Source organism: Pagrus major, chromosome 23 (assembly GCF_040436345.1).
Source record: "Pagrus major chromosome 23, Pma_NU_1.0".
Taxonomy (NCBI): domain Eukaryota; kingdom Metazoa; phylum Chordata; class Actinopteri; order Spariformes; family Sparidae; genus Pagrus; species Pagrus major.
In genome coordinates, this window is record NC_133237.1 from 23,332,422 (window position 1) to 23,346,241 (window position 13,820).

A 13,820-nucleotide genomic window follows, 5' to 3' on the forward strand; every position below is an offset into this window, starting at 1 on the left:
AGAGTGAAGGGAAGGGGTGGGAGGGGAGGGGTTGATGGAGATGAGGATTTCTTTGCATTCAGGACCATAAACGAGAGCAGCCAGACTAGTGGAGGTGAATGGAAACGATTAGTTTCCCCGGCTTTTCAACTGAGGTCTGAGCCGGTGTACTCCCACAGCTGAATCACTCAGTCTCTGTCTCTCTCGCACTCTTTCCCTCACTGCTTCGTCTGATTTATAGGAAGAAATCATCTCTATTGAGCGATGGGGTCATGCAGTTACCACTCTCTCTCTCACGCTCTCTCTCGCATTTACTCTCACTAACTAACAAATCAGAAAACCTGTCTCTCCACTTACAGAAAAGCCAGATACAGACCCATGTGGATGTTCCTCCTGTTTCCTGATCAGGGCTAAATGTGTTCATTAACACTGTCTTCCTTGGATTTATGAACAGCTGTGCATGTTTAAATTGGCTTGAGTGATTCATACAACACAGGCCTGCCTAGTGAAGGACTATCCCTCTCTCTCTCCCCCTCATCCCCCTGTTTCTCTCCCTGTTCCTCCTCCACTGTGGTAAATAAGACACCACTGATTACTTCTGCTGTCTGAGGGATCTTGCAGACAACTCAGTCGTCCTTTTACTGAGGACTAAGTTAAGTGAGGATGGCATGGTAGTAGTATTGGTTGTGGCTGTGGCGACGGGAGCTGAGAGCTGCAGCAGACGGCAAATTAGATGTAGGATGTGTGTGTGTGTTGGAGGTGGCGGGGGTGTTCTCAAGCTGTGCGTTTGAATCTGGGTTCTCTGTCTGCCAGATAATTATCTGACACTCTCAGACAAACAGGGCCTTGGGCTTCAGAACGTCACCCCGCTCTTTGTCCACTCGCCCAGGGATTTCTATTGCCCTCCCTCGCCTCCAAGCCATTTTTCAAACTGCTTTACTAATGTTAGCTTTGTCGATAAGCGCCTTTGATGGAAAAGGCATCGGCGGAAATGATTCCCCCCACCCTTCCTGAGATAAAGGAGCTGTGGATGGGACCTGGCAGGAGAGGCGCTTGCATGCACACTAATAAGAGCACCCCTGCTCAGCCGCAACTGCTCCTGATTTCACATACCCACACAGGCACATACACAAGGCTTATGCTTCAAGGAGCATGTTCAGCACAAGCCAGAGATGATCCAAGTTATTTCCTGCCACTTGTATAGTACAAGATGCTAAACTGAGAGCAGCTTGCACACGCATACACACATCAGTGGCGTGGAAAATAATGTCTGCTGTTATCTACTGTGACACAACAACCGGATTTGGGTGGACATGCTGAGACCAAGGGAACGTCCCTGTACACCCAGAAATGTAGATATTCCCACTGACTCTCCCTCCTCTCTTTAATCTGAACGTCTGCTTAATTTGTTCTTTTCTCACTGTGACTTTGTGTCGCGTTCAGCTTCGTTAGAATCAATGTCACAGGAGAGGAGCTGAGGGCAAGGGAAACTGTAGCGAGAGAGAGAGAGAGTACAGGAAGGAGACGACGCAGTCCAACAAACAACAACGAGGAACATCTCTAATATTATCATCTCCAGAATAATGAGACGTGTGAGAAGAGCGAGAGAGAGAGATAGAATCTTGTTTCCATTATGCAGAAACTCTTCCTGCCTGTGGGTTACAGTAATGTACTCCTGGGCCTAAAAGTAGCTCATCAATGCCAACTTTAGGCCCGCAGCTCTGCTCAGAACCTTGATGGGCCAGGAGTGAACAGCAATTAGTTTGGAGCTCAGCTCAAGAGTACACCGAACATGTTCACATCTGTACGGCAAAGCTTTCAGTTATTCTGTATCTAACACAGATAATATTTGACAGATCAGAGTGCATCAGGTTTGGTGTGCCTCCCACCACAAAAAGCAGGAAAGATAAGACAAAAATGTTCAAACAATCCTGTCCAGATTGCATTAAGAGACAAAGCTCTACAGGCGTGGCGTCTTCCAGAGATGGTGCTCTCAATCAATAACAAAGAGTTCAGCAATTGAATTGAATGAATTTAGATACAAAAATCAAATTTTGTAAGTTGCTATGTGTTTATATTTATTCAGATTCACTGACATGAAGTTCAAAAGTCACAGCCATCTGTCAATATTGTAATTTGTTTTTAGGAAGGACTGAATCATAAAATGAGAGTGGAGAAGGCATATTGTTTGGAAAGAGCAAACAGGCCAAGGTTTTTGGGGACAATTATGCAAAAAGACTGATATTCACTTGACAAGCTTCCTGTTTTTTTACTGTCATCTCCCCAACTTCCATGTAGTGTTAAATATCGTAGTTTTTGTAGCATCTGTAACATTGTTCAGCTCTCAAAGAAAGACTTAGTAAAAGAAGTAAAACAACATATAACTTTAGATTGTTTTCTTTTCAGATCCATCCACACTTTCCTGCACTGTTATTTGTATGTTGTATGTTTGTATTTGTGAGCATACAAAAGAAAATTTCTCTGCATTTCAGTGGGATTTCCACCAGCTTTCACAAAGTTGAGCTCCGGGATCAGCTGGATGAAGGGCTCTTCTCAAGGCTTTGCTCAAGCTGGTTTATTTCTGTACAGCGGAGAGACTGTGTAACAATGGTTTCCAAATGATTGTCATGTTTGACAACTCAATTCTGAGGGTTTATTCTTGTATTTGAGCCTTTCATGAAGATTTTCAGCTCTCAATAGAGATAATAATTGTATAGAACTGCAGCACTGCTATCTAATAAATATTCAGCTCTCAGAGGAAGAAATACAGGACTTTGGAAACACAGTGTCACAGGACTGGTGGGCACTAAGGTGGAATGTGAGCAAGGGAAAAGGGTATGGTACTGTAGAAATACCATATTGATAGTCACACTGCTCTCCTGCTTGATCATTATTCTGAGGTAGTGGCAACAGATGACCTTTCCTGGTCAGGAGCTTAGTGTGGTTAAAATTCAATTGAGTGGAAGAGAGCAGGAAGAAGAAAAAAAATAACATGGTAACCTTTATTCTGCCATTGACGCTAACCTTGAACAATGGGCCCCAAAGGGGATGAGCGCCTTGTACTTTAATGTGCGCCAGAGAATCGACTGTAGAGTGTGTGTCTCTGTGTGTGTAAGTGTGTGTATGTGTGCGTGGGTGTGTATGTGTGTGTGCGTGCATGAGTCTGTGCAAAAGGAGCAAAAGGCAATTATTGTGTGTGTGTTCACGGCAGTAGCAGAGATAAGTAAGCAGACAGAGGGACGGAGAGTGTGAAAGAGATTCGATGGAATAGTTTTAAACTCAAAGGTTGTTAAAGTAAAGAGGTCGTTGGGACCTTTTCTTTTTGTCTGTCCCACATTTATGTCCATCAGCACAGCTCTTGCTACCTCCGAACTAGGGATGCAAATTTTAAGCAATTTCTTTAACTGATAGCTGGCTGCCTCAACAGTCGATTATCGGTTAAATAAAATATTCAATAAGTTGGACATTTCTCTATTGGAAAAGTGTTTTAACCAGTGACATGATCCATGTTTGATTCAAAATCAACATTCTTACAAACTGGATCTGTATTTGTGAAGCCCCTGTCTGTCATTATTCAACACCTGACACAACAAAATCCAACCTTAATTAAGACAAGAAAAATCACAAATTATCTGAATTTTAATTAAATAAATTTTGTCTTACCAGTATTTTGCATTTTATTCAGTATTTGAAGGATACTTTTGATTTGTGCCTCTGTCTGCCTCTGATTATCTGTTAATACATTTTTAATCGGCGATTAATGATTCATCATTAACATCTCTAATCCAAACAGACCAAATCACCCCAGGTGCATTTTTTTTTTCATCCTTAGCCATTTCATCAATAACCTTTTCTCTTATTCTCACCTTCCGTCCCTCCCTCACCTCCGTCTCCTCTCCACCTTCACTCTTGAGGACTGAAACATGGCTAATTGAAATAAATGAACTGGGGAGCAGATCAGAGTTGATTACATCAGCTGTGTGGGGATTCTGATTGCATGCTTGTTGGGTGAATGTTGCAGAACTAGTTGGTAATGAAGAGCCTTGTTTGTCTATTGCACTCGGACTGGACATTGAAGACATCCACATGCTCTTGAGGATGTTGTTCTAACCTGCCTGTAACATTCTGGAGAGGGAAAAAAAAAACCAGAATGATTTCTTGTTTGTTTTTATTCGCACATCAATTTTTGACAAATACATTTGTTTTTCATTCAGGCAACAGGTTACTGCTCATAAAATCCTCAGAATAACTGTACAGTATATAAAATTAGTACAACAAACACTATACACAGGAGGGGCAGCGCAGGATGAGACTGGAGGAGAGGAGTTCAATCACTGGAATGTTTAAATGCTGTAAAACAGTTGAGCAGCGGAAAAAATTACACACACTGGATACACAGTCTACTGTTTGAGTCGGAGGAGGTAGACAGAGCGTGAAGAAATGTCATTTGCTGAGGGGAAAATCAACAGTTCAATAGAATTTACATACATATGTTGTTTCGGTAGTATTTCACAGCTCTATTTGTTAATTTAAGAGGCCTCTGTTTAAGCTGACACACAGAGGCGGACTGTGGTAATAATGTCATCTAAAACAAATCCCGCAGCTGCTCTTCAGACAGTGAATAATGGAATAGCATGGCACCATATTAGCATGCATGGTAATTTTACTAGGATGTGAGGAGAATTTATGAATCACAGTTTTATCATTTTTTTTTTTAAGGTAATTTGAAAAGAATCATTAAAAAAAATCTGCAGTGCAGCAAGTTCTGAAAATGTTACCTGACACTATCATTAACTACCTCATGATGTAATTTCTGGTTTTGGTAGACATCGACACTGGATTTACTATATACAGTCAGGGGAACAGTACAGAATGGCAGTGGAGAGAGTTTTGGCTGCACTGATTCTCATTCTTGAATAGGGAGAAAAAAAAAAAAACTTGGCTTGTTTGTAGTTCTTTAAACCAATCACAAGACAATACCCCTAGAAAGTAGTGTCAAGGGAAACTTGTTTTGCATGTGGGGAGGTGAGTCCTGTCATTAAATTGGTTAAATCCCCACAAAAGAAAAGGTAACACCTGCTAGCTTGTTTAGGTTTATACAGTTAGCGACCAGGTTAGTGATAGATTAACACTGTCAGCCTGTCAAAGGTCGTTGTTTTTGACGGGGATCTGAAAACAGTAACATGCAGACTAACCTCCACTAGCTACCAACAGTCTACATCGAGCAAGTCAGATTAGTGGAACAGCACAATGTAAATTCGATTTAAGAGTGGATTTTCCCTTTTTACGCCATCAACCACATTGCTCTGAGCTGTCCCTCCCCTCCTTTCACTGGCCCTGTGAAATTGGCACAATCAGCCAGAAGATGTGCAAAAAAACACAGTAGACTCGTCCCCAGCCTTTGAGGCTGTTGTGCCGCTGAAAGAGCAATAACCCTCTCCATCTCTAGCCACATAATCCTGCCCACAGAGACACACAAACACAGTGACACAAACATAACAGAATCATCTTTAGCACCACTGAAGAGCATATCATGTCAGATGAACAGCAACATTTCAACATATGAACAAAACTGAGAAACCTCTGAGTCGGGCAGAAATGTGAAAACAGGTTATGTCAGCAATTATAAAAAACTTTCAAGAGATGTGTGAAATGTCTCTTGGTGTAAAGGACTGCAGTTAAGACTAAAAACATTTTAAACGACATGCTCTTAATTGTTGCCCCGAAATATCCCCAACATAGTTGCTGAGGTATGTCATAGCAAGTATATACTGCATGAGAAAGGATACTGGTCTGACATATACAGTGATGTAGTCCTTGGAAACATGGAGGGCTCAAAAAGCTTATCATCAAACCCGTGGAGAGAAGCAGTCCAATAAAGGAAACAACCTTATCCGTTCAAGTCAGTGTCGAGTTCAATAACTAGCTACGCCTACTGAATACTAATCAAGGTAATTCACCGAGAAAACTGCAGTTGAAGGGTAAAAAGGACAATTTATCATTCCTGCACACAGGAAATTAATTACTGTACTTGTGCGGAATTAATGTGCTAAGCTAGTTCACAACTGCTATGCAATTGTCATTATAGTGAAATTTGAGCATGCGAGTATGACTGCACCTCTGAATTATTCAGTCGCAGTCTATAAAAAACATTAGGTAGCAACTAGTTCATCCACAGTCTTAAGAGTCCCACTTAACGGAGCCGTACCACAGAATGACAGACCGTCTCCTTTCTGTGATCAGACAGATCTGTCTGGTTTGTAAGTGGTCATTGTCCTCATTGTTCGTGAGGATACAGCCGCTCAAACAGCGAGAGAAAAAGAACACAAAAACACTTAAAATTAAATATATCTAATTGGAATATTTCCCTTTGGTAAATGTGCTTTGTTCCCACTGTTGCATATCCTCTTTCTCGCATTTCTTCTCATTGTTGTAAAGCCATAGAACATGGCCGATGAAGAGTCTTAAATAATGTACCACAAACCCACCACATACAGGAACATAATATAATAAATATTGCTTGGGGCAGTGGTAAAAGTACAGTTTCTTTTACTGAATACTTGCTGTGTGTCATTTTTTTCTTTTTTTCTTTGTTGTTGGCAAGATGTTAACCGTTGAAGCATACTCGTCCCACTTGGAATCCAAACTTCTGGTTGCTCTTGCCAAAGTCTGCTGGAGCCACGTCTATAATAGGGAGCAGCTCTGCCGAGGGGGAGTCAATCTCTAGAACAGTCCTTTCCTGACCTTTGCGTAACTGAAAGAGAAAAATGAAAGCCATTATTACAATTTGCCGTGCTTAATTCCACTAACTAGCTCTCCCCACTCACTCTGGCCTAAATCCATGTTCTAGTCAGTGATCTGATGGCTATTATTAAATCAAGCACACAGTGACACAACAGATAGACACATTAGTTTCGTTACAGCTAATTCTTATCTGTCTAGCTAGTCCCTTTTCCCTGGCATGTCTCTGCACTGACCTGGCACCCATCATGCACTGCACTGATGAAGGGGCTTTTGGCTTGTGTCAGCTCCTCGTCATTGCTGCCCCTGAAGCGGAGGGCATGCTGGTAGGAGCGGGAGGTGCTGTCAAACCAGCCTGCTGAGTTCTGGCAGGTGTAGGTGAAGCTCTGCTTGGCCGTGGCACTCAGTAGTTTGAGGAAGGTCAGTTGAACTACATGTACAGGGTTCCCATCCCTGTCATCGTAGGAGAACTGGATGACAAAGACACATAGGCATTAAGGTTACAATTCTAAATGAGAACTTATTATTATACTCATGATTTATTTTGACTTGTAAACTCTGATGCAAGGCATATGAACTGTACAATTTGCTCCTCGTTTTCACACAAACGTACAGTTTCCTATCGTTCACAGCAGATGTTGTGTAAGTTCGGCATGACTATTAAGATAACTTGTTCATGTAAGCATAGAGGAAGTGGGTCATACTCATCTGACTCAGTTTGAACTTTACCTAGGGACAGCAAACCAAATGTCCAGTACAGATAACCATCAACACCATGTTATGTAAGACAGCAAGAATCTCCTCCGTGACAACTGTGACTTAGGCTCATTTTCCTTGAGATGAGTCCATATGCATTTGTCTGATTCGAGAATCAGAGTAAATGTTTTTCAAAAGTCAAGAGGCTGTGGAACTGGATTCTTTCCCACCTGTTGTTGTTTTAAAAACTGGAACAACATTTGTGTACTACACAGGCAGAAAATATAATATTTACTATAGCCACAGGTTTAAAGCAGCATTACCTTTGAATGACACAAAATCTCACTGAATGACAAAAAATAGAAAATAGTAAAAAAAAAACAGGTTTTCTCCCGGAGAGATGAAGCCAGAGAAAAACACGTCTGAGCCTATAATCTGTCTGACAAACATGAAATTACAAATCTCTGATTTGTTCTGATGAAGGGCTTTACGTAAGCAAGGGTGAAAAAGTTACAGCAACTTCTCTTCAGGATCAGAACAGCCAGTGAAAGTAAAGTCGAAAGTCAGGAAATTAATGGAAAGATAGGAAAAAACAGCAGAGTATAGGACTCTGCATGAGAAAGTCTGTGAATTGCAATTGTGCTGGCAGCGCTGTGATTATCTGAGAGGGTTATGAGACCTCTGATCAGGTGCACATGAAAGGCCAGCGCTCTGAGCGTGCTGCCCTGAATGCTAGTCGATGAGACGGCGCTGCCAGTGGCTTTGTGTGACTCATCCTGACTGCTGCAATCAACTGCTGGCGGTACCAAATCAGCTCATCTCTCATTGCTAATAAATGACTACCAAATTATATGATGGGTAGAGTTACAAATAAACAAAAAGAATTCACATGCCCTCATGCACACATGGATGATCACACACACACACACGCATGTCTTCACATTCATGTGGACACACTTGTACAAATGCTCACACCTCAGTCATATTCAGGAATATCATTCATACACTCTCAATTAGGATGAGTAAATTAGCTGAAAAAGTCTGACATTTGGAGCCAGCTGAGATAAATGGTAGGAGGTGAGGTTTGATTTTTTTTTTTCATGTACCTGCTTGCCTTTCCTGTATTGGCTGTACCAGCTTCCTGGCTTCTCTTTGTTCCACGCTGCTAATTTCACCTAGACACACAGAGGGAGAGAGGGAGGGTGCTGAGTTAAATTTTAGGCTCAAGGGATATAGGGAGTGATTTGTGCTCTGATGTAATATGACGAGGTCGGCTTTGTAAAGGCTGACAGCGAGAGATTGGAGACTTACCATCTCAATCCTCTTGTCAGGATAGAGACATGTCTCTCCATCAGCTGTGAAGTTACAGTACACCTTAATAGAGTCTCTGTGACAACCCTGGTTAGGATCAATCCAGTAGTCTCCTACAAAGTGCACAGAGGAAGGACATCAATCAAGCACCAGATGTTGATATAATAAACACATCCAGGGTAACAACATTATAAAATGCAGTTAGCACAATAATAAACAGCATGTTAAGTTAAAAGGGTGTGTGTCAGAGAATGTGTGCATTTTTTCAAAAAGTGACCAGTTTTTCCTGGACTAGTTTTTCTTGAATAGTGGTGAATCAGCAACAATGTCTTTGCTAACCATCTTTGTAGTCTGGTTGGACCATCATGAGCTCTTTGCAGGTCCGGGCAGGGCTCTCAAAGGTTCCCAGGGGCCTCCTCATCATCTCCACTTCTGTTTTCATGGAAGATAGGGTAGCAAAGACTTCCTCCATCCCTTCAGGGTCCTCCAGAGGCTGATCTCCCTGGAAGAGCTCCTCCATATCCAGATCCTCCTCTCTGGATGGGGGTGCTCCTCCCCCCCGATCGGAGTGTCTTCGTCTCTTCCGCCTGCCCTCCCTGATAGGCAGGGGCTCAATCATTGTCGCAGGGAGTCCCTGGAGTTAACACAAAGAGGTAAGCAATAGGTGAAGGAAGAAGGAAGAGAGGGCTGGCACTGAGAAGGCCATGATGTGGATCATTGGCAGTACTCACTGGGGGTCCTGGAGGGCCAGCAGGGCCTGTATCTCCTCTGGGACCAACAACACCCTGAAGAATAGAAGAGGACGAAAAGTTTGTGTCAATCATGCCTCACCTGGAGCTTCACTCGCACCACTTGGCTAAATCCCAGCTTTATCCAAGCAGATACACTATGGCTGCCGCTTTATAGGATTATCCAGCTGTGTGCATCAGCACTCTGTGGTCAAAGCCTTGGCTCTCAAGACACACTATAGTGGTTTTCATAACATCACACACACCAGAACCAAATCCTATTAAAAGGGCCCAATGGAAAAATCACACACAAGACAAGCATGGCTGTACAGCAGGCTTTTAGTTCCAAAGACATGCAGTAAACACAGTGGAGCATTATGATTATGAAGCATGGTACATTTAAGCCAACAAACACTTTTTCTCTTTTTCTCTCTTCCCCGGCATATGTTCCCAGCAGCTGCTAACCAAGCCGAGGTGTGAGTGAACGAATGGCAATGAATAAATAAGAAAGATTGTTGGGACTCACCATTTCTCCCTTCGATCCTTTCTCACCAGCTGAACCCTAAAAGTGGAGAGGGGGGTTTATTAAGCAGTGAAAGCTTTCAAAGCTTAGAACAGCAAAATACATATCGGCTATTTACTTTAAAATTAGGCACCTGCTTAACGACATGGCAGTATGCTGTATCGGTCTTTAAACTTTAACTTAGTCTTAAGCTCATTTCTGACAGTGTTCTTGAAACGTTGCTTAAGCAGGTTCTGAGAATCCCATTTCTGACTAACACACCTCAAATTAACCTAAATTGACAGGACCTACCTTGCAATCTCTCCTTCTATAATGCCAACACAAATGAGGGATTAGTCAGGAATAGCGATGGACCAAAAGAGAATCTCAAACTTTTTGGAAGACGAGCTCTCAGTGAGTTGCAATACCCTTACGTAACCAGCAGGAAACTCACTTACACTAGGTCTAGGCTTTGCTTAGAGGTAAGATTCTATAAATAACTACTTTTATGTGTTTTTTGCCTAAGTCATACTAATACCTAATGTTTTATAAATGAGGCCCCTGGTTCTTAGCTCTTTAAAGATGTAATCATCAGCTAAATCCCTGAGATGACTTATAGAAGCTTATAATGTGATGATTAATCAGCCAATTTGCACCAGAATTAAAGAAGAATGACTGTTGTTGGTGATATATATTCTGTTCTTCTCTTCATATACAGTATGTATTTTTCACCTGTTTGTTTTACACCAGCAAAGTCTTTGCAAAAGGATGGCTTAAGATTAAAAGATTCATTTTTGATGCATACCAATAGTGTCTGCATTAATAAGATGCAGCAAACCAGAAGGTATAACGTTCATTCCTTTCCAGACATATGTCATCCAAAAGACACTTAATAAAAAACACCATCTCCTTACAGTGAATGGTTGAAACCTGCTTATGTTTTTTTGTTTGTTTATCCACAACAGGAATAATGTAAACTCTTCATAAATCTCTTCCTGTTTGGGGCATCAGTCAGTGATGGAGCCATATGGCGTATAGGGTTTATCACTGCCTTACTTACATAAAAACCAAAAACAAAATGGATATCACATCTGCTGGTGATAACTGCGTATTGTTGTTGCACTGAAACCTTTTTAGAGGCATATTTATTTGTCAAGAATATTAATGATTTTACCCAATAGAATGGACAATAACAGGGTATGAATATGGTCATACATATATATATATATATGTATGACTGTTCACTGAAAAAGTAGAGATGAAAACCATCCTGTCTATAAGTATCCATATGTTGTGAATGAGAAAACATTGAGCAAAATCAAAGGACTTATCACGTAAACATTATTGTTCCTGCATTTATGATAGAAAAGCATTCATATTGTTCTAACAGCTGTGCCACTTACGGAGAGTCCAGGTGGTCCTGGCGGGCCAGTGGGACCAGGTGTGCCACCCACACCCTGGATATAAGAAAAAAGCATATCTTGTTAGTGAACTGATCTTCCTTTGTGTGTCAGATGCATCATGTTGCAAAGACATGTACCTCATCTCCTTTAGGACCTTGTGTACCCTGGTTCCCTGGCAGACCTCTGTCTCCCTTCTCACCAGGCTCTCCTGGGGGGCCAATTAGACCGATCAGCCCACCATGACCCTGCAGACAGAGACATGGTTCATCACAATTGTTTCCCAGAACTTGTAGAGAATGTTTTCTCTCTCAAGGTCTAAACACTCACTTTATCTCCCTTGTTTCCAGGGTCTCCTTTTAACCCTGGAAGTCCTGGTGGGCCCTGTAAACAATGTCAGAGGTATTAGTTAGCCAATGATGTAGACTGTGTGATGATATGGTTTGATTGTGTTGGACATCCTGACTTATAATTATTAATTTCTCAAATCCCTCCTCTCATTCAACACAAAATATATAAGGATCTTACAAGTGGTCCTGGTGGTCCCGTTTGTCCTGGTGGCCCATTTAACCCTTGCTCACCCTAGAAAATTAACACATGAATCAAAGATCAGCTTACTGTATGTTGAAACAATACAAAACAAACAAGACCTTATGTTGAAAAGTCCTGAGGAGTGTTAGTGTGTTCCCTTAATATGTTCTTCAGATTCAGACAGTGTACTGACCGAGGGACCTGGGATGCCCCGAAGACCTTCTGGACCGGGCCTTCCTGGATGCCCTTGGGGTCCCACTGGGCCCGTCTTCCCCACTGGGCCCTGGGTTCCTGTTGCCCCCTAGACAGCAGACAAAAAGACATGGATGGCAAGACATCAAGCAAAAATTAAATACGAATAGCTTTGTTGGAAGGCACCATGCACAACCACAGAGCTCATTGCAAGTCATTATCCATACCTTGGCTCCCTTCGTGCCTTGCTTCCCTTCTTTTCCTGCAGCACCTATGTGACCCTGGGGTTGAGAAAGACAATGTTACTGAGTTAATGGTGTTTCACTGTAAACAAACACAGATATAGCTGCACAAAACATATATTGTACAACATTCTATCTTTTCATTGCTATAGCAAATACACTGACGGCACACAACTAAACCTTAATATAGATACACCTTAAAGTCAGAAATCATATTGTTCAGTTCTCCAAACACTGGTCTTATTCATAGTAACCTTAACCCCATGTCTGCTAATGTAAAGCTCGCTGCCAGTTCCAAAGGTGACCATGCTTTTGCCATCAGGCCCCCCCCCAACTTCGGAACCACCTGCCAGAGGACCTTTCATTGCTCTCATTCTTTATAACTGTATTTATTTGCTCTTATGCTATGTTGTCTTTTATTGCTTTTATTCTTTTTATTTGTTTTAATTATATTGTCATTTTGAAACATTTGTCTTCTTATTTTAACTTTATTTGAACATTTTCTTAATCTGATTTTGCTTCTGTTTGACGTGGCTGTTTGGCTTTTTTGTTACTTCTGTTTGGCTCTCTGTTGGTGCTATAAAAATAAAGTCATAATATAATGCTGAGCTCACCCTTCGTCCAGGAGGTCCTGTTGGACCTGGCTCTCCAGAGGCTCCTGGAGGTCCCTGTGGAGAGCAGAAAAAGGACTAAAGTTAAAAACACACAGAGAATAAAGGCTTTAGCCCAGCAAACAACAGTTACACTACTAGTGTTGTCAATATGTGCACCATGTGAAAAAATTATCACTTACTGCTTTGCCAGGTTCTCCATTGTCTCCTTTAGGCCCTGGTCCACCATCTACTCCCTAAAAGAAAAAAAAATCATGTTTGACCAAGCAGTAAACTAATGATGAAATAATGATGAAACAATAATAATACTCACATTGACACCAGCTTCTCCAGGGGGTCCTGAATCTCCAGGGAATCCAATAGGGCCCTATGGGCAAAAACAATCATTCAAAAAAACATCAAATACATTGCATGACATTTACAGACTGACTGACTTGACAACTAGAGCAAGAAAAAGTCACTGATCAAGACTCACAAGATTGCCTTTGGGTCCGTCCTCCCCTGGTGTTCCTCTTGGTCCTGGAGGTCCAGCTGCACCGGGAGGGCCAGAGTCACCCTTCTCCCCCACATCGCCTTTAGTACCCTGGGACACCAGTATATGAAATGTCAATCGATGAAAGGTGAAGAGAGACAGTGAAGAAAGGATGAAGCTGAGCGGGACAGGAAGGAGAGATGACTCACAGCAATGCCAGGCTCTCCGGCTGACCCAGGGTTTCCAGCTTCGCCGTCCTCGCCCTGGTAGAAAAGGAACATTCAGTAAGTGTAAGTACATATTTGGAATAAGAGAGATTTCAAATTAGCAGTTGAGAACAAACACTCATTAAGAAACTGTTTAGTGGAGGTAATGCATTGAGTGAGAAGTAGGGTCATTCTTCATAAGCTTATAT

General features: G+C 41.9%; 1 protein-coding gene across 1 annotated transcript in view; it reads right to left on the bottom strand.

The window, feature by feature from the left end:
• Positions 1-6,353: 6,353 nt before the first annotated feature.
• The window catches only part of col5a3a (collagen, type V, alpha 3a), a 56,635-nt gene continuing 49,168 nt past the window's right edge, over positions 6,354-13,820 (bottom strand). The window contains exons 50-67 of the mRNA XM_073493667.1: positions 13,615-13,668; positions 13,409-13,516; positions 13,247-13,300; positions 13,116-13,169; positions 12,937-12,990; positions 12,308-12,361; positions 12,082-12,189; positions 11,886-11,939; positions 11,688-11,741; positions 11,498-11,605; positions 11,361-11,414; positions 9,982-10,017; positions 9,459-9,512; positions 9,067-9,361; positions 8,728-8,840; positions 8,523-8,591; positions 6,957-7,190; positions 6,354-6,733 (exon numbers count right to left, since the gene is read on the bottom strand). Of these exons, the coding sequence (XP_073349768.1) occupies positions 6,587-6,733; positions 6,957-7,190; positions 8,523-8,591; positions 8,728-8,840; positions 9,067-9,361; positions 9,459-9,512; positions 9,982-10,017; positions 11,361-11,414; positions 11,498-11,605; positions 11,688-11,741; positions 11,886-11,939; positions 12,082-12,189; positions 12,308-12,361; positions 12,937-12,990; positions 13,116-13,169; positions 13,247-13,300; positions 13,409-13,516; positions 13,615-13,668 (1,704 nt within the window). The 3' untranslated portion in view covers positions 6,354-6,586. The remainder of the gene's footprint in view (positions 6,734-6,956; positions 7,191-8,522; positions 8,592-8,727; positions 8,841-9,066; positions 9,362-9,458; positions 9,513-9,981; positions 10,018-11,360; positions 11,415-11,497; positions 11,606-11,687; positions 11,742-11,885; positions 11,940-12,081; positions 12,190-12,307; positions 12,362-12,936; positions 12,991-13,115; positions 13,170-13,246; positions 13,301-13,408; positions 13,517-13,614; positions 13,669-13,820) is intronic.